Source organism: Mustela nivalis, assembly GCF_964662115.1.
Source record: "Mustela nivalis genome assembly, chromosome: 12".
Lineage (NCBI taxonomy): Eukaryota > Metazoa > Chordata > Mammalia > Carnivora > Mustelidae > Mustela > Mustela nivalis.
The window spans coordinates 17027201-17045421 of NC_139031.1; the positions used below are offsets into that span (position 1 = coordinate 17027201).

The 18221-nt window shown below is 55.1% G+C and overlaps 2 protein-coding genes and 1 long non-coding RNA gene across 8 annotated transcripts; 2 read left to right on the plus strand and 1 right to left on the minus strand.

Moving 5' to 3' along the window:
• The first annotated feature begins 858 nt into the window (after positions 1-858).
• On the plus strand, positions 859-6241 carry CYREN (cell cycle regulator of NHEJ). 3 transcript variants are annotated; one of them, XM_082693290.1, is made up of 4 exons: positions 859-980; positions 3133-3409; positions 4256-4331; positions 5245-6241. In XM_082693290.1, exons 2-4 carry the CDS (start codon positions 3189-3191, stop codon positions 5497-5499), a joined length of 552 nt encoding a protein of 183 aa, XP_082549416.1. In that variant the 5' UTR covers positions 859-980; positions 3133-3188; the 3' UTR covers positions 5500-6241. The 3 variants fall into 3 exon arrangements, with proteins under 3 accessions (XP_082549416.1, XP_082549414.1, XP_082549415.1); XM_082693288.1 differs by lacking the exon at positions 859-980 and adding an exon at positions 1891-2027; XM_082693289.1 differs by lacking the exon at positions 859-980 and adding an exon at positions 2357-2464.
• On the minus strand, positions 5707-7625 carry TMEM140 (transmembrane protein 140; the record flags this gene model as incomplete). Its single annotated transcript, XM_082693287.1, has 1 exon — positions 5707-7625. One exon carries the CDS (start codon positions 7623-7625, stop codon positions 7071-7073), a length of 555 nt encoding a protein of 184 aa, XP_082549413.1. The 3' UTR covers positions 5707-7070.
• Positions 7626-7837: 212 nt separating this feature from the next.
• On the plus strand, positions 7838-17551 carry LOC309845386. Of its 4 annotated transcripts, XR_014301256.1 has the most exons (7): positions 7838-8323; positions 8896-9019; positions 9184-9348; positions 12897-12976; positions 13093-13288; positions 14022-14210; positions 16665-17187. It is a non-coding gene; the product is annotated as an uncharacterized lncRNA (long non-coding RNA). The 4 variants fall into 4 exon arrangements; XR_014301257.1 differs by having other exon boundaries at positions 7839-9019; XR_014301258.1 differs by lacking the exons at positions 7838-8323; positions 8896-9019; positions 9184-9348 and adding exons at positions 9952-10245; positions 10463-12505 and having other exon boundaries at positions 16665-17551.
• The last annotated feature ends 670 nt before the right edge of the window (positions 17552-18221 follow it).

Sequence of the window (18221 nt, forward strand, 5' to 3'; positions counted from 1 at the left end):
AGCTCTCTGCTCTGTGCTTACTGCCTCTGCCAGGCCTGGGAACATGGCTTTCAAAGCACTTTAGCCGTTGACTTCAGCCTGTCCAGATCCCACAGCTCCGGTTTTCTGTTCCCACTTGGACTTCTTTCCCTTCAAACAGAAAGCTGCTTGTGCAGATGCGAAGGTTTCCTGTTCCTCAGACCTCATATTTCAGCCGGTGATGGGAAGAGGTTTTAGGGAGACAAATACGGAGGCAGCGATTCCACTAAGAATAAGTATTTTCTGTTCCTTTATTCACACAACAAAACAATGCTTCACCAGTTAGACCTGGGTTTGCCTGGCTCACAGCTTGAGAGCAGTTCTAATACTTTTCGCAGAACCAGAGAAGCAGGGCCTGCCCAGTGTTGCCCTCCGGAAAAGACTGGAGGCAGAGTTCAGGTTCAGCCTGCAGCTAGATGACCCTAGTGCACAATGGGTTGATTTTGTGACTTGAAACCATGGATTAATCTCCTTAAGCCTTGATTGAGTGAAACATTCCCGGCCCAGCGGGTGAAAGCCCTTTAGAAACCCCAAGCGCCACACAGCTGGAAGAGAGCTTCAGGGTCCTGACTCCCCAAGCTTGGGCTGGAGCTCCCCTGTTGTGCACCTCTTGGGTATGGAGGGTAATTACCATTAGCGGATTTGTTATAAATCACAGTTCAAAGGGCTGTCTTGATAATGGCACATTTTGGGGTCAGACAGTCAGTTCTGATCATCCTTTTATCTTGAAGTGCTGCAAAAGAAGTTTCACCTGTGACTGCTTGTGCTTGTGAGTTTTGTCATGTCTGGGACCTGGAGGTTTCTTTGCTGTAAGCTGAGTTTGATTTTAACTAAAACTAGATGCTAGCTCCACGTGTCCCTGTTAGTACTCCGCATCAGGCTGAACACAGACCACCGAGGACACCTGGGAAGCTTTGTGGAGCTCTTGCTCGAAGAGGGAGCACCTGGCCACCGATCTGAATGTTGAGTATTAGTGACACCTACTTCCTTTAAGATGACATATGAACAGGCATTCTTTTCCTGCACCCAAGGGGCTCACCTTGTCCCCCTCCCCCTGGGATGTGGAGCCCCACCAGGGAGAGTTGACCTTGATCCCTGTGGGAATCCTGAGCTTTAAAAAAGGCAGACCCTCCTCCCCCATCCTAATTTCTCCCTTGGGGGGCCCTAATAAAGACTGCCTAGCAGACCTCCAGTGGAGCCGTGTTTGGGGACTGTTAAAGAAAAAAATATTCTATTAAATAGAAAATCATTCGTGACACTTGTTAAAAACATCAAGGCAGACTTTATTCAGGGGCGGGTACTACAGTGGGGTTTTGTAGTAGGGGAGAGCCATCAGTCTTAACTCTGGATACAGCCAGGAGAAGGGACTTGATAGCTAAGGAGCAGGGTGGGGGCAGTGGATGGAAAGTTGCTAAGAGGAAACACGAGGAGTAAGGAGGATCGAGGGAGGAGGGCTCTGGCTAAACCCAGCGCTAGGATTCTTGCTGAAGGCAAGCTCAGTGATCAGACATCACCTGGAAGATGGTGAAAGATGAGGAGCCCGCCCAAATGTGAAGGCAGTCAGGATTGGGGCTGGGGGGTCCTGGCTAAAATGGCTTGGTAGGATGCTTGCTAAAACTGCACAATGCAGAAGGGGGCAGGGACGCTCCAAAGACGGGGCCTAGATGACAGCTCAGAGGAGCTGCAGCCCAGTTTGGTCCGGGAGAGATGGTCAGGCCGCCGGAACTCAGGCGAGTCCGCGTCTGGCGGGGACGCCCACGGAGCGAGCTGCCTGCAGGGGGCGCGCCGGCTCTCCGCGCGGGCAGCGGCCGGGGCCGGAAGTGCCGAGGCCGCGCGGGGCGGGGCGGGAAGCCCCGGCGGGAGGCTCGCGCCGGCCGGCCGGAGCTCCGCCCTGTCCCGGTGCCCCGAGTCCCCGGGCCGCGAGCGAGCGTGCGGGCGGCCTCCGTCCCGCGGTCAGCCAGGCGCCGCGTGCAGGTCCACGTGCCTCCCCTCCACTCTCGCCCCCGCAGGTTGGCACTCGTCCCGCCGCGGCCGGGGCGGCCGGGGCGGTGCAGGGTCCCCGAGGCAGCGGCGGGCGGTGGCTTCGGGGGGTGCCGAGCGCATCCCGAGCGTGCGGAGCTGGGTTTCCCCAGGTAGCGCGGGCTCCTTCCGGCTTCCCGGCCCTCCCCGCTGGGCCTCTGCGCTCCTTGGAGCCCCGGCAGCGTGGCGTCGGTTAGGCACAGGGTTTGGCCTGCCGGACCCGGCTGCGAGCCCTGGCTGGCCATTTCAGACTTCTTTGAAACCTTGTGCACATGCAGTCAGTTCCTCGTTTGTAAAATGGGTTTGATAATAACTGCCTTGGGGTCGAATGGATGTCGCTCCTTAGTTGTGGGAACGACTATTACCTTAGCCTGAATTCTGACAGCAGCGGGGCATCTTGGCCAAGGTCTGTCCTCTGGCCAGACAGGTTAGGATGACGTTCTGCTTATTTTTAAGTTGTAATCAGCCTTCTAGATGAACAATAAATGATTGTGATTCAGAGAGGGGTCCTTTATTTGTGGCTGACCCTTTTTGAGGCAAACTCTATTCCAGTAAAGTCCTCCCTAGGCGAAGCCCTGAGCTGCTTTCAGGGTTGGCTGGCAAGTGGAAGGGTTCAATTTGTACCCTTTGAGCCCCAGGGTGGGGACTGAGCTTTAGGGGGAGGGGAGAAGAGAGACCGTTAGATGAGAGGCTGCCCTTGGGTCTTTGGGATTCTCCCATCCAGGAGCCAGCTAAAATCTGGCCAGTCAGAAGTACCTTCGGATTAAGGGAGGGGGTGTTGGTTGGTTGGTTGGTTGATTCAACCTTCCCAGGGATCAAAATGGACTTGGGGTTCTCTGTAACCACACCAAGGTAGAGGAAATGGAAAGTCTGGATTTGGGGAGATGAGGGAGAGATAGGTTAAGGGTAGGAGAGGCAGGGCACCCTGGGGTCAGCAAGCATCTTGGATGATAGGAAGAAGGAGAATGGCCCGTCTTAGTGTCCTGGGCCCTGCTCTTTGCCCCGCTAACCTGTGGCCTGTCCTGACCAGTAATTACAGTGGCTGACGGGAAGTATCCTAACTTCTTAGAATTCACTGGACTTTGTTCTTTGTAGGAATTGCAGTGTGACTCCCATGCAGTGTGACACACAGACCTGAAATTCCTGGTGTGATGAGAGTGGAGTTTGCTGTCCTGAATTCGAAACGCAAGTCATTAAGCCTGGCCCCTGACTCTTCTTCAGGAGAGAAAAGAGAGATGGGAGACTTAAAATCTGGGGATAAAAAGAGGGTCCTTCCCACATGGATGACAGCCCAGGAGGCCGAGAAGAGAAAGGTGGCAGTGAAGACCCCCAAGGGGAGGAGACCGGCAGCTCAGGGGGCTGCCGCAGCAAGGTGGGACAACTTCCGGCTGGCGTTCCCGAGAAATCAGGAGAAGGGAGGGCTTGGGGACATCACAGTTGCTGGGGCTGAGCCTTCCGGTGCTGGTGGAGCAGGGAGGTGGGTGGGTATTTCAGCCTGGCAGAAACCTCTTCAGCTCGCAGGTGCACGGTCTGGGGGGGTGAAGTGGGCCCTCCCCTCACAGGCCCCGGCTCTGCGGGTGCATCTCCCCAGCCAGGCCCTCAAGGTTCAGCTCCCAGGTGGTGCTCCCCTCTGGCGTGTACACGTTAGCCAAGTGCTCAGAGATGCCAGTTGTCCAAAATGCCACTTTCTTCATTTGCACCCAAAATTGTGACCCCCAGTGGTCAAGCTGAGTGGACCAGGGTCCAGTCTCCCGTGGGTGGATCTTCAGGGACAGACAGAGGAGCAGTCACTGGGCCGGTGTGTAGTCAGAAGCTGTGGGGGCAGCTATTTGAATGGTGGTAATTTGGGGGAGCCTTCAAGCTGCCAGGAAGGGGGGGTCCCTGCATTCTCCTAGATTGGGCACTACAGTGCCCCCTCCTTGGCTTTTCCTTTTCTGTGCTGTCCTAACTGACCCACATCCCTTCTGACTTACAGTCCTGTTCTGTGCTCATGGGTGTAGGTGGGCGTCAGTCACGTCTTGGCCTGATGATCTGTTTGATCAGCTGGTGTCGGTTGTGCGGGGGGCACTGGCTGTCAGGAACTGGCCATCATGCCCTCCTTCAGACTGGAAGGCAGCAGCGGGTGGGGAGGCCTAGGGACAGGACTCTTTCATGTTCTTCCCTCTCATGAGACCTGAGACCCATGTGTCCCCATCCTAGCATTATGACTTCCTTTCAGACTTGCCACAGCGAGGACCGTGTACTGCATGAATGAAGCTGAAATGGTAGACGTCGCCCTGGGGATCCTGGTTGAGGTAAAGTCAACTGTGTCTCTTCTTACTCTTGGGACCAGAAACTGGACTGGGCCCTGGTGAGAGGCAATAAAAGAGACGTCCTGCGTTCTCAGGTGGCCTTGAGGACCCCTATCACCTGTCATCCCATTTCCCCCACCTGGCCCTTTTCTAGCACTTCTCTCAAGGTCGCGCTCCCCTTGGCCTCTCCCCGTGTGAGGTGGGACTTAATGTTTGGGGCTGGACACCTGCGGAGGGAGCAGCCGTGGGAAGGAGAGCCGCTGTGTCTGGGCTGACTGTGCTGGCGTGTGGAGGGCACAGGAAGCCTTGAACTACTTACGTTCTCTGCAGGGTCTCAGTTGGGTGAGGTGACTTCGTACCGTTGTACTTCTCCTTAGCCCACAGCCACCGCGTCTCCTGGCTTCTGAGGCAAATAGTAATTGTACCGCCTTAGTGTTGTGTAGTTGACGGGGTACTTTTGTAAGTTATTGTCTCATTTAATCCTTGCCATCACCTGGTGACCATTATTTCAGATATTATCCCCATTTTACGGATAAAGAAGTTGAGGCCCAGGGATGTCTCCTTAGTTACACAGCCAATAAGTGACAGAGCTCATGCCCACATGCAAGTTTTGTATCCCCTGCTCTTTCCATTCTGTCACCCCTGCCTTTCCAGATGTTTTTCCTGTTTTTCTTTTCCACTCTGGTATTCCTCAGGCCCCTGCCCACGTCTGTCCCACATTGGTCTTGACTTGTACGGGAGCTGTGGGGGCCAGCAAGGAGGGCGGCCGGAGGAGAGGCTCTGATGGGGGAGCGGGGCCTGACCCGGTCACACACTGGCTTCACAGTGGCGTCTGCCTCGCCGATGGATAAACCCGCACATTCACGTGGGAAATAACATAATGTCTGTTTGCCTGTCATATCTCCTACTCCCGCAGGCCCGGAAACAGGAAAAGCCCTTGGAGTCTCCAACACTGGTGGGCGCTGATAAGCCAGAGCTGTCCCCAATCCGCTCCGCGTCGTCACCAGGATCTCCTGGGAGTAGCAGTGAGGATGAGGACATCGGGAAAGACGCCCTTCCTCCAGGCCTTAGCCCTCCTCAGGGGCCCCCGGGGTCTGACTCTGCGTGCAGCGGGAGCCCTGCGGACGATGAGGACATGTTAAAATACGTCAGGGAAATATTTTTCAGCTAAGGGACAGACTCCCCAAGACTTTTACACAGGCCGCTGGAGGAAGCTGGCTTTCCCTCCCGGCCCGGGACCTGCCCAAGGATGCCGACGCCGCCCGGCCCTCCCCTCCCTGGGCTGCAGATGCACCGCGGAGGGGAAGCCCAGGAGGCTCTGGGCCTTGGGACCTGTCACGCCGAGTGTGTGGAAAGGAGGAGCCAAGATGAGCTTCTGTTAGAATTTCTCTCTGCACTGAGCATCCTCTGCTCGGAGGGTCTGACTTTATTCACTTCCCAGGTTCAGGGAAAGGTGGACATGGGGGTCACGCTTATTGGAACCAAAGAGTCAACTTAGTAACTTTGAAAGAAGAAAGAGTACGGCTGCAACGTTCCCGGGAAGCCTGACCGTTTCGTCCGCGTGATCTCTCCCTGCGGAGGAAGCTTGTTCTGAACCGGGTTCCCCTCGCCTGTGCAGCCCGGGAGGCAGGTGTCCCGCCCGCGGTGCCCTGCTCGGCCTGGGCTCCGGACGGGAAGGCCTCTGCCCGCCGCACTGCCGCCTTCTTCCACTCGGGCGGCTCAGCCTCGGCCCCGGGGCAGTTGTGAAGCAAGAGTGGCCCGGGAGTCCTCAGGAGACGGCGGACCAGATCCCGCCGGAGTCAGCATTTCTGTCTCTGTTCGGGGTGGCTCCGGACAGGCGTGGAATGGGGCTGTCGTTCGCTGTCGGGTTTTCTGCTGTGCAGGTGCGGAGAAATACAGTCCCCCAAGGCGAAGGTTGTGCTTTTATCCTTGGTGCAGTTGCGGTGGAGGAGGGAAGAGGGAGGTGCAGCCTCTGTGCGTCCGTCCGGGGGACGGCTCCGTGCGCCTTCCTCTCCTGCCCTGGGATCTGGCGCGTTCTGTTCCCGACTCCCAGGGCACGTGCGAGGAATGATTTGCCCACTGCCGCCCCGTGGCATCTGGCTCAGGTCCAGGAGCCTTTCCAGGAGAGCCCTCAAAGCCTCCGAGGCTTCTGTTTGTGCCCACGGGTTCTGTCTGCGGTGAATCCCTCAAGGGGTCCCTCCTGGGCCTTCGGGAGCGGTATTGGGAGAAGGGCCTGCACGTCACACCCCGGAGCTTGCTAACCAGCGCCCCATGGGACACTGAGGCACGCTCTCTCTCTCATAATGTTCCCCGTTTGTTGACATAAACCTTTCCTGGGTTCCAGTCTGATATCTGGCCAATTACCCTGGCAATCAGGCCTCATGAGGGCAATTCTCTCCCTGTTCTCCTGAGGACAAGGTACGAATGGCTTGCTCAGATCAGTGTGTTAGAGCAGGAGTTCTCTGGACAAGGAGCTACGTGGTCTGGGGGTGTCCTTGGGAACCTCAGAAATCCCACAGGAAGGACAACCCTGCACAAAGGTTGTCCCACCATTGCTGCCTCCTGGCCTTCTGGACACTGGGTACTCCCCTTTCTCTGGGGTGGGGCCCATTTGCTAGGGCTTGAGATCAGCATTCCCTATGAACCAGGCTGAGAAGACACACTAGCCCCTCAATTTTCTGGCACCTTCTCTGAGCATGGTTCAAACTGAACTCTTGCAATCATACAAGCCTTTAGATAGAACTAGAAGCTGTCCAGCTTGCTCTTGTCCTCCGCCCTCTGAGAGAACATGACTGTGGCCATAAGCAAGAGGACAAGTAAGGCCAGGGCAGTGCCCAGAGCTAAAAACCCAGGCCCCAGGAGGGAGAGCCTGAGCCACTTCCAGGTGTAGGTGAGGAAGAGGCCCAGGCCACCAGCCAGCAGCAGAGAGGACATGGCCAGGAAGCCCACCACCAGCTGCCACTCTCCCTCGCTGCCGTTGCGCCGGGCCAGGAAGAGAGGCAGGGGGACAAAGAGCGCAAGGACCAGGGCCCCGTACACACCCAGCCTGGCCAGGGCCAGGCCGACCCGCGGCACGCCCAGGGCCTCCAGCTCAGGGAACTGGTGGCACTGCAGGGAGCTAGTGCCCTCGTCCCACAGGCAGAAGTTGTAGAAGCCGATTCTGAGGTTGGGCCAGTCTGCGAGGTTGCCGGCCTTCCAGAGCAGAGCGTAGAACAGCAGGGAGATGACCACCGCTGCGACGGCCAGGAGGCCCAGGAACAGCAGCTGCTCACTCCGCCTTGGCCCAGGGACGGTCATTTTCTCCTGCCCTTCGCGTGGCCGCCTTCCTGTGACCTGAGGGAAGTCACATCCGTCAGGGCCCAGTCTCCCTCCCGGCGTCCTCCCTTCTGGAGAAGGGAGCTCACGTTCTCCCTTCTGGAATTCCGTAAACACCTATGGCAACCTTCCTTCCAACCCCAGTGGAAGAAGAAGTTGGAGGGAACCTCCAGGCAGGACCCACTCGGTGAGTCCTCAGCGGCCTCCCTGGGCCGAGCTCAGGGGAAGCCCCTTCGCCCACCCCGGGCAGCTGGGAGGGCCTGACATGGGCTCACCGAGGCCCTCTGAACAGGGGCTTGGCTGCACTTCCGACACCACAAACCACTGGAAACGTCTGTGAGGGGGTTTCTCAGATCCTGACGAGGGAGGGCTTGGCGGGGGTGAAGGAGAAGCCAACAGGTCCTTGGGGGCCTGAAGAGGGGCACAGTGCTACAGGCTCAGGGATCCACGGGTCTCAGGGCAACAGCGGCACCACCGGGAGCTGGAAGAACCACCACCAGTGGGACCCCGACCAGTGCAATCAGAGCTTCTGTGGCTGGGGCCAGGCACTGACTGTTCTGGAAGCTCTACAGCGTGCCCTCATGTGAGCTGGGGTTGAAGAGCCCTGCTCGATGTCCTGTCCGGTGAGCCCACCAGCCCTGCGCTGGGAGTCCGGACGCGTGAAGACAAGAGGCCACCTGGTAATGCAATCACACAGTCCTACTCCCTACTTTAGACACTTTCTAAAGTGTCTACCGTTTTTTCCTGACAACAGTAATTCTAGAAATCTTGGAAAATAATTTTTAAAAAGAAAAAATATAAAAAATAGCCTTTTATCTCACCACATACATAGAAGCACTGTTAATTTTCTACCAATATTTTGTTTCCTATGTGCTGGTATATTTTTAAAATAATCATACGGTTGACCATAATGATCTTCTCACTGGATACTGTGAACCTGTTTTCAAAGCTGTTAAGTAGTTCTCAAAACCATGACTAATGGCTGCGTATTAGCTCCTGTCATAGATTTATCCGTGCCCCTGTCAGACAACTTGTTTCCATTTTTCACTGTTACAAGTGACACTCAGGGAAGATGCTTGTAGGATTCTGGTTTTTCCTTAGGCTAGATCTCTAAGAGTACGGTCCCTGCGTCAAAGGCAGCAATATTTTTTAGTGATTTTATTGCCCAGCTGACCTGCAGAAGACCTAAATGCAATATACACCTTCCTCATCGTGTTTTGAAAAATCTTTTCAAACCGTGTTTACCTCAAAGGACCCCTCCAAATTGGCCTCTACAGCAGTCGTGGGCATACAATACCTTTGTGTTTGCAAACCCCGGAATGACATGACGGCCCAGAGCTCTGGAACTCAATGCTGCCGGCCTTAGAAGACACCAGGTGCTGGGGACAAACCAGAGTGACATCCAGCGCCAGGGACACTGGTGTAACCGGAGGGTAGCTTCTGGAGTGTCCCCGGGGAGGAGCAGCCCCTCCCTCTTTCCCACAGCTGACTGGAAGGAAGGGGTGTCTGACCACATCCCTTATTTGTTTTGCAAGAACAGAAAGTGCCCAGAGGGAGAGAAAGGACACGTACTTGGGAACAGGATATGGGGCCGGCCTGAGGGAGGGGGGACTGTCCTCGTGTCCCTGGGCCACTGCACCAGACACCACAGACTGGGCAGCTTAGAAACAGCAGACTCGGCTCTGGAGGCTGGGATGTCCGAGAGGTAGGTACTGGCTGATTGGTGGCTGGTCAGCCCACCTCCTGGTTCATAGACGGACATCTTTGGCTGTGTCCTCACAGGACGGAAGGGACAAGAGAGCTCTCTGGGGTCTTTTGATTTTCTTCGGGGGGCTCTTCCACGAGGGCTCTGCTGTGAATCTAATCACCTCCCAGAAGGCCTCACCTCCTGATACCATCACGCCGAGCTTAGGCTCCAACATGTGAATCTGGAAGGTCACAATCATTCACTCTAGCAGGTGGCTGCCTTCAGAGGACAAACACAAAGAATAAAGATTTATCAGCAACTCCTTTGGCAGAGAGAGGGGGCCACTGCCTGGGGGTGAGGCTGGGGCCCAATAGAACAGAAACATCAAGCTGTGAGGGCAATGAGGCTTTGAGCCTGTGAGCACCTGCACACAGGCCCCCGCCCATGGCTTCTCCAGGGGAGCTCGGAGATGGGAGAGCGCAGGGCTATCCCCGAGGGAGGAGGCCCCCTCCTTCCGTAGTGTGTACTGGGAGGCCTGAATTAATGAAAACAGGAGGCTGAGGCCGTTTGAATGCAGTTGGAGCTTTGTGCTGCGACAGCAAGACTTACCAGGTAAGACAAAGGTGTCTTTAGGCCCGGTGTTGTGAGATTAGCATAATGGGGCTTCTCACCAGTCTGGCCTGAGGTGTAGGGGGCGTGGGGGGTGCGGGACAGGGGGAGGCAGGGAATCCCCAGCAGGAGGGTGTTTTGTATGGTTTGGGGTATTTAACAAATGCTTGTAAAAACCTGTATCTGTGTTTTTAGTGGGTTTAGGTATCAGGGTGTGGAGAGGATTTCCAGGGCTGGAACCCTGATTTGAACAAGTGTGCTGCAGAAAGTGAGGTCTGACCTGCCTCCGCTGCCTTGGACCCAGAGGTGGGGAGCAGGGGTGGCTTCATCTGAATGCTCCCTCTTGCTGCCCCTGTTTCGGGCCATTACACATGGGTTAAAAAAGAAATCGCTATTATTAAGCATTTTCGACTAGAAGACAGCCCCGCCCCCTCCATGCCACAGACTTGGCCTCTGGAAGGGGTGGGAGCGCCAGCCTGGCCTTTGTTTTTGATCTCTCTCTTCCTCAACTGCCCTTTGGTAGGTTCTCAGCCGAGAGAGAAACAAACTGCAGCTGGGAAGCCCAGAAGTGGGTCTGCGGAGAAGGTGGTCGCCCCTGGCGTCTCTTCTCGCCCCCGTCACAGGCGCAGAGTTCAGTCGCAGCTCCTTCGCCTGGAGTTCGGGGTCACAGCCCCCTGGTGCCACTCTGAACTTGCACTTCTCTCCGGGGGGGGGGGGGCTGCTCCCTGTGCTCTCCACCCTTGCTGTGCTCAGGCACCCCCCACCCCACTGCTGAAGTCCGACCCTGCCTCTAAATCCTCTAAATCCTCCGGACACCGGCTCCCTCTAGTTTGCTCTCCGTTTTGTCCCAAATGTGGGGTGATACACACTAGGAACTTTTGAATGAATGAATGAATGAGGAAGGGAGGGAGGAAGGGCCCTGGGGCATCCGTTAGGAATCTCAGGCACGTGTCCTAACAAGCCAGCAAAGCTGCTTGAGGTGAGGGGCGGGCTGTGTTTGGTGTCTCGGCCCCCGGGGTGCACAGTGCTGGGCCTCCTGCTGCTCGTGTCCTGTGTCCTGTGGGACACTTGGACAGGCTTCAGGACCTCGTGGACTAAGGCTGGAGGCTGGTTCTAGCTTCTTTGTCTAAACGTCTCCAAACGAACGCAGATGGATGTTCGGCTGCAAAAGCCTGCGGCCCTCTCCTCTGCTGCGCCAGGAGCCCATCCTAGCTTTTTTGGCCTTTAACGATCCTAGCAGTCACATTCTCGCTGCCATGAGCTTTTTCATTCCCTTTCACAGTAAGCCTTGCTTCCTTTAGAGGGGAACCCAGCAGACTGCTGAGTCACTGCTGCTCTTTTTTAGCTGAACTTTTCCCCATTTATAATAAAGCAATAGATGCCGATCAAAGAAACCTAGAAAAATATGCAAATGACTAAAAATCACCTGTAACTTCAGGTTGAAGAAACAACTCCTCTTAACAGCACATTTCCTTCCATAACATTGTTTTACACAGTTGGGCTTGCGTAAATATGTTTGTATCCTGCTTCGTAAACACCATGATAGCACGAAGACATCTGTGTAGGTTACGTTGTTCGACATTATTTTGTCAGACTAGAACTAATGCTGAGGTGAATGGGGGTGAACCACCACCTCCTGCCATGGGCACTTGCTTCTCAAGACCACCGAAATGTCCTCTCCTGAGTCGTAGAGTCAAAGGAAACCTTACAAACGGTCCTAGTCCCTTCATCCCCTTCCACAGAGGAGGGTCGGTAGCTCTGGTCTCCATCTCCGGAGCGTGCTTGGCCCCTCTCTGTGATCCGCTAAAGGACCCGCAGCTTCATCGACACGGACCCCGCACTTACTTACGGCTTCTCTGTTGTCCCTGCTCTACTCATGGCTCTCAGTATTACATTTTCATCTTGTGCCAATGATCGAGATTCCCACAAAACTCCCTTCTCCTCTATTTTGTCTTATATAAAAACAACCAAAAAGACCCACCCTCATCCTTTTTTTTTTTTTTTTCAATTCGTTCTTCCTGCCCACAGACTCATGACATCCAGTACGCAGAGCAGTCGTTCCGCAGAGCTGGGGCTGAGGCCTCTCGCCATCTCCCCGATTCCCACCTGCCCCGTCCCTCAGGACGCCCCGAGGGGGCCTCACCGAGCGCCCCTGCACGTCTTTCATGCCCGATGACCGTTTGTCCAGCACCCGCGGGAGGTCTGTTCTGCTCGCTAGGTGTTCAGTGAGCCCTTGGAGTGTGGCCCACGGTGGGTCATCGGGAACCCACAGACAGTGGCCCCTCCAGGAGCGTGCGCCCTGCATTCCGGGACCTCCGACTTAATCCCCCAGGAACACTAACCTCTGCTCTCCCTGGGGTGTTGTGTGTCTTCTGGAACGTGCTACGAAGGGTAGCTTTGCTACCAAGGGTGCCGCCTTTCGTGGCAGCATGAACAATCACCTGGCCTTCTTCCTGCTCCTTTAGGAACTGGACGTCTCCTACTAGTCTTGCTCCCTCCCCACTTCCCCCCACCACCCCCCAGCTTCCACTACAGTGGCTTCTGCTGTATTTTCCAAGAACTTGAGGCAAGTCAGGGCTCTGACACCTGCTAGTACCTCTGCCTGGAATGCTCTTCTGTTGTCACAGGTCTCCGTCCCTCGCCTCCCTTGGGTCTCTGTGCGCCAATGTTGCTTTCCCGGGGAGGCCAGACCATTCCCCACTCCTTGCATCTTCACCTTGACTGCCCCCCCCCGCCCCCACAGCAGCCTCTGGTGCTCCCGGGGCCCCTTGCCCGCCCTCTCTGCAGCTTTTTACCCTCTCCCATTCTCAACCTTTTCTTGTCACAACCCTCACTCGGATGTAAACTCCATGAGGGCCAGGACTCGTCTCCCGCTCATTTTCATGTATCTCTAGTTAGCTGACTGGCTGTTTATCTACCAAAAATCTATCTTTCACCGTTATGTCTCCAACCCCCAGGGCCACCAGGCACAAGGCAGACACTCAGTGACCGAGGGACATGTGAATGACTGAATGGGCTGAGGCAACAGCACACCGAGGTGATCAAACTCCCGGCCGTGTTCACTCCTCTGTCCTGGTTCTCCTCCTTCTGGCCCTTGTGTTCTTCCCATTTCCTAAATGCGGGCTCTCTACAAGAATGTCCTCTCTTTCTCAGATCTGTTCTCTGAGCCGCCAGCTTCCAGAGCTGAACACGGAGAGGAGGACGCACGAGATGTGGGCACAGCTGGGGTCAAGGGCAGTGGCCCCCGCCCCCCACGCCTGCCCAGCACAGCCAGAGCCAACGGGACTGCCCGGTAGAACCTGGACGGTATCACTTTGTTGTCTGAACAGAGGCTTGAAAGAGAAAACAGGTGGGTTACTGGGTGGTTATCAGTTAAAAATTCACCTCCCGGCGTTCCTGTTCATTAATGATTTAAGAAAGCTGGAAATGTGTCCTATTTCCTTTGGCAGAGATAGGAGCGAGCAGAGCTTGCCCTGAGAATTCTCTCTGGTCAGTGGAAGGCGTAGAGCAAGCAATCTAATTTGGCTGAGACCTTGCTCGTAGTTAGAAACAGACCAGCATCTCGCGGGCATTTACTCTGAGCGAGCATGGGGAAAGTACTGCTTTGTTAAGTTCTCACAAGAGCCCTGGGGGAGCCGCTCTGTGGTTCTGATCTCCGTTTTCCAGAGGAGAGCCTGAGGCTCAGTAAAGGTCAGGCACTTCCCCACTTCCCCACAGCAGGTGGATGGTGACATCTGTCAGGCAGGTTGGTCGTCATCACTGTGGAACCTGCCTCCCCCCAGCCCGGCACGAGCCTGCTGAGGCCCGGGGTGCACCGTTGTCCGTGTTTGTCCTTCACGTAGAGGAGACAACGTGGGCTAAGGCTTCTGGGCACAGACGTGGCAGCTGCGTGTCCTGGGGTCAAATCCCAGGCTGACCGCTTACCATCTGTATTACTTAACATCCCAGGGCCCGGTATTCTCATCTGGAAAATGGGTCTACTAGAACTTATTTTGTAGACGTTGTAGGAATTAAATGAGGTGAATTTATCTTCAGCATGTGGAACATTACCTAGTAAGTACTATTTTAATTTTTATTATCAGAGAGAGGAAATGGAAACTCCTAGAAGTTAAGCCCAGAGCACCACAGCCCGGCAGCGGTCAGACGCTAGAGGAGACAGAAGCAGAGCTCCCCCCGAGGACCTGCAGTCCTGGAAGGGTCTTCAGCAACGTCTGATGCAGATGCTGTGTCACACAGGGACGGGGACGTAGAGCCGGCCCACCCCGGCGCAGGTCTGGGAGCTTGGGCCTGTGGTGTCGCAAACCCCCACCCCCACCCCAGGCCGGGTGAGCCACGTGAATGGAGAGCGAAGCCAGGGAAGTTAGCAGAGTAAAGCCCGCCAGTCTGACAGGGGAGGAGCTTAGCTGTCGGAGGAGGGGGCCTGGCCCGACTAAGGCCCCTTGGGCTGAACACAGGACCAGTGTGTTCACCGCTGGGGTGTGGCCCTGACAAAAATAAAAAGGGAAGAAGTAGGGGAAATGTGTCATATTTCCTTTGGCAGAAACACGAGCCCAGGTTCTTAGTTTTCAAAACTGGGCCGCAGTGGTGCCTCCCAAGTGTGTGCAGTGCGGGGCAGCTGCCCGGGGTGGGGAGGGGAGAGGCCCCATAGTGGCTTTTTACGCAGTGTGCGACAGTCAGATGTCCTTTCTGCTGTGCGTTAATGAAAGCAGCTTCGCCCACAGAAATGGGACCAGAGCACGAGACTGCACTTGGGGGTCAAAATCATGGGTCTGCAGACCCCCATGTACATAAGCTGCTCGAGTAGGCCGCATCTGGGGTTCCAGCAATGCCACCTGGCTGTTGGACCATCTGTTTTGCTGCTTATTCGCCCCTGCAAGCAGATGATCCAGCTGGGAGCAGAGGTCAAAGTTCTGAGAGCGAAAAACTCCTTCTGAAGGCGTGTGTGCCTGCGCCTTGGACCCGCCTGCATCTGGTGGTTAGCGGTGGGGCTCCACAGCCGGTTGATGGGAGGCTAAGACTGGGGTTCACCAGACCAAAGCAGAGGGCCAAGGCGAGTAGTACTGGAGACTAGGGCTGCCGCTGGCTGTTGGGTCTCCTGCCTGGCCCTCGCCTGCAATCCCGTCATGAGAGCCACAGCCCCCCTCCTACTGAGGGGGCCAGGGTTTCTCCTCTTGTGATGCCATGAATGGCATATTCTGGATGGTTCCCTCTGTCACAGGCCCTGTGGAATCAGTAGCACTCTGGGCAAACCAGGGGCCTGGATTCACTGAGCTCACTTTCTTGTTGGGAGAAAAGGCCAACAGTAGACTTTTAAAAAATATAATCGTAACTTCTGGAAAGATTTGGGAAGGAAACAAACAGGGTGAAGTAAAGGAGAGACGGCGGCAGGAGGAAGCCGTTAGCCTGGATCAATGGGTCAGGGAGGGCCTGCGTGGGGAGGAGACATCTTGGTTTGAGGCCCGAGGGACCTGAAAGAGCCCTCTGGAGTCTTCTAGAGCCTTCCAGGGAGTGAGGGCAGTAGCTATAAACACCTGGTTGGGAGACGAACAGATTTCCAGGGCTGGGGTGCCTGCAGCCCTGTGACAGAGGAGAGGGGACGAGACGAGTCTGGACAGGTGAGCTGTCCCCAGTCCCTGAGGGTCTTGTAGGCCAGGGTGACAAGTGTGAATTCTATCCTTCTAACCAAGTGTTCCCTTAACTCACATCCCTGTTCCCCCAAACCCAAGGAGCTTGGCGCCCAGATGGCAGGCAGACCTGGGATTTGGGACAGACGGAGTGAAGTCCTGGGATTACCTCACGCACATCCTGCCGGCTGGGCCTGCGGGCAGCACCCAGGCCTACCTGAGTGCGGTTACACCCCGGGGTGGGGGGTGGGGGCGACAGTACTAAGGCCTAGACCTTCAGCTTTGCAAGAGGTCTTTAGGGAGTTGGCTGAAAGGATGGTTAAGTTTCCCAAGAACTTCACCTGAGTCTTCTCAGAGCAGGAGAGGGTTCTTCCCTGGGGAGTTTGTAATACATATGAAAGAGCTTCAAGCCAGGCACAAAATAACCCTGAGAAAGTAAATCACCCCTAAACTGTGTAGCCAATGCTGTGGGGCCTCCCCCTCCAGCCTTCAGGGCCAGATCTGGGAGCCTGAGAAAGCCGGTCTTGGCCTGGTCAGACTCGGGGCTGGTGTGGATGGGCTGCCTGAGCAGAGAGCCGGGGCTGCGGCTCCTTCCGGCCCTCCGCCCTGGGGAGCACCCCCACGGCCCCGCTGCGGCCCAGCAGACAGACGGCAGCTCCCCTCACAGAAGTGCTGGGCGGCTGGGGATCCCCTCCCAAAGTCTGTTGACGTCTAGGCTGGGGGAGACCCCAGGGATTCCTTCATATTGCTGGGCCACGACATGGAGGCCACAGCGGGGCCCAGCCCGGGTTCTAGCCCAAGTCAGCCGGTCTGGGAGGCACCTGTCAAGGAAACCGAACACACACACACACACACACAGAGCACAGTCCCCAGTGCGCTTCTGCCAGCTGGCCGTATCCCGCAAAGTGGGACCTCCCAGCCAGTCGTGCCCACAGCTTCCCACACTGCTCTTTTCTCGGCCATTCGCTCCTGGCCCCCAATCCTACGCCAGCACTCTGGGCTCCACGAGGCGTTATACTCCCCCAATCCACGGCTCGTCGTCCCTCACATCAAGGAAGGGTAAACCCATGACTGAACGGTTTTCATTTTGTCATTTGACAGGGCTGAGAACGCCGAGGTGCTGTCAGCCCCGGGTACCAATCTCTGAGGACTCTCAGTTCTAATGAGAACGCGCTGTCCGTGGATTCCAAGATCAAACCTGCAGGCAGGTTACACTGACTACATCACTTGAAGATGTACCACTCTGATGGCCACGGCAGGCTAGAGTCAGCGAAGTAATCCCCGGATCCAGTTCCCAGGTGGATTCCTAGACATAACAGGGGAAATTGGATCCCAACCCCCCAAATGGTAGCCCCCCAGGGGTACTGGGAGGGACTGCTGGAAGCAGGAGTATCTCAGAAAAGCCGCACGTAGGAAGTTAATGTGTGATAAAAGTGGCATTACAGGGGCACCTGGGTGGCTCAGTGGGTTAAGCCGCTGCCTTTGGCTCAGATCACCGTCTTGGGATCGAGGCCGCCTCAGGCTCTCTGCTCAGTGGGGAGCCTGCTTCCCCCTCTCTCTCTGTCTGCCTCTCTGCCTACTTGTGATCTCTGTCAAATAAATGAATAAAATCTTTAAAAAAAAATGTGGCATTACAGTTCCATGGAAGATTTCCCATTAACCAGCACTGGAGCCGTCAATGAGCTAACGGAAAACAGAACAAAACCGGTATAAGTCCTTGTCTCACGCCACAAACCGAAATAAAATTCACATGGATCCAAGCGAGACATGTAATGAACAGAAGGAAAGAAGAAAAGCTCTAGAAAAGGGTGAAGATTTGATCTACGACTGAGAAAGAACACTTGGAACTTCAAAGCAAATTGAAATGACAAAAAAAAAAATTGTACGGACTTAACCATATGGGAAGATACATTTCTATATAACATCATAAAATGACAAGTCAATGAGCATGGAAAATATCTGCAATAAATATGAAATTATTACTATTATGAATATACCAGATGTTCACACAAATAAGTAAGAAGAACAACCCTTGTACAGAGGGACAAAGGATATGAAGACATTTCAGAAGAGAAGAACTGCTGATAGGTCCGTGTAGCTTTCTACACTCTACCTAAGGTGCGGGAGTTTCCCTCAGCCAAACAATTCTCGTGACATCAGCTGGTGTCCTATTTAACTCAATTCTGACACCATCTATCTGAAGAGTGTCAGGTCCCACTGGCCAAGGGTTCAGTCTCCTAAGTGGCCCCACCCCTGCCCCACCCCCCACTTCAGAGGAGACTTCATGACCTTGCCCCACGGATGACATCACTGGGCGCTGGGCATGGGTGACTGACTCCAGCTGGTCTGCCCTCCCTACCCCCACCCCAGATTGTGGGGTGTGACTAAAAGTTCCCTTCTAATCCCGAGGTTGCTTCTGGGGCAACCAAACCCCATCTGTAGAGCCCTGCCAAAAGTCAGGTCATTAACATAAACCCAGATGTGGTTGAAAGGGGTTGTTAACGGGTGAAGAAGATACCTTTATCTCTATGGTCACTTATGAAATTCCAAAGGTTTTAGGAACTCTGTGCCAAGAAGGGGAATAAAGACCAAATATATATTCTTCTTATGTAAATCATGGTATCATTCACTAACATGAAAAAAGTCTATACGTTTTGT

Bases quoted from the DNA above. Each gene is read 5' to 3' on its own strand.
- CYREN (XM_082693290.1), top strand. From the start codon at position 3,189: ATGAGAGTGGAGTTTGCTGTCCTGAATTCGAAACGCAAGTCATTAAGC. The intron at 3,410-4,255 runs GTGGGACAACTT...ACTTCCTTTCAG, and splicing joins CAGGGGGCTGCCGCAGCAAG to ACTTGCCACAGCGAGGACCG. The intron at 4,332-5,244 runs GTAAAGTCAACT...CTACTCCCGCAG, and splicing joins CCCTGGGGATCCTGGTTGAG to GCCCGGAAACAGGAAAAGCC.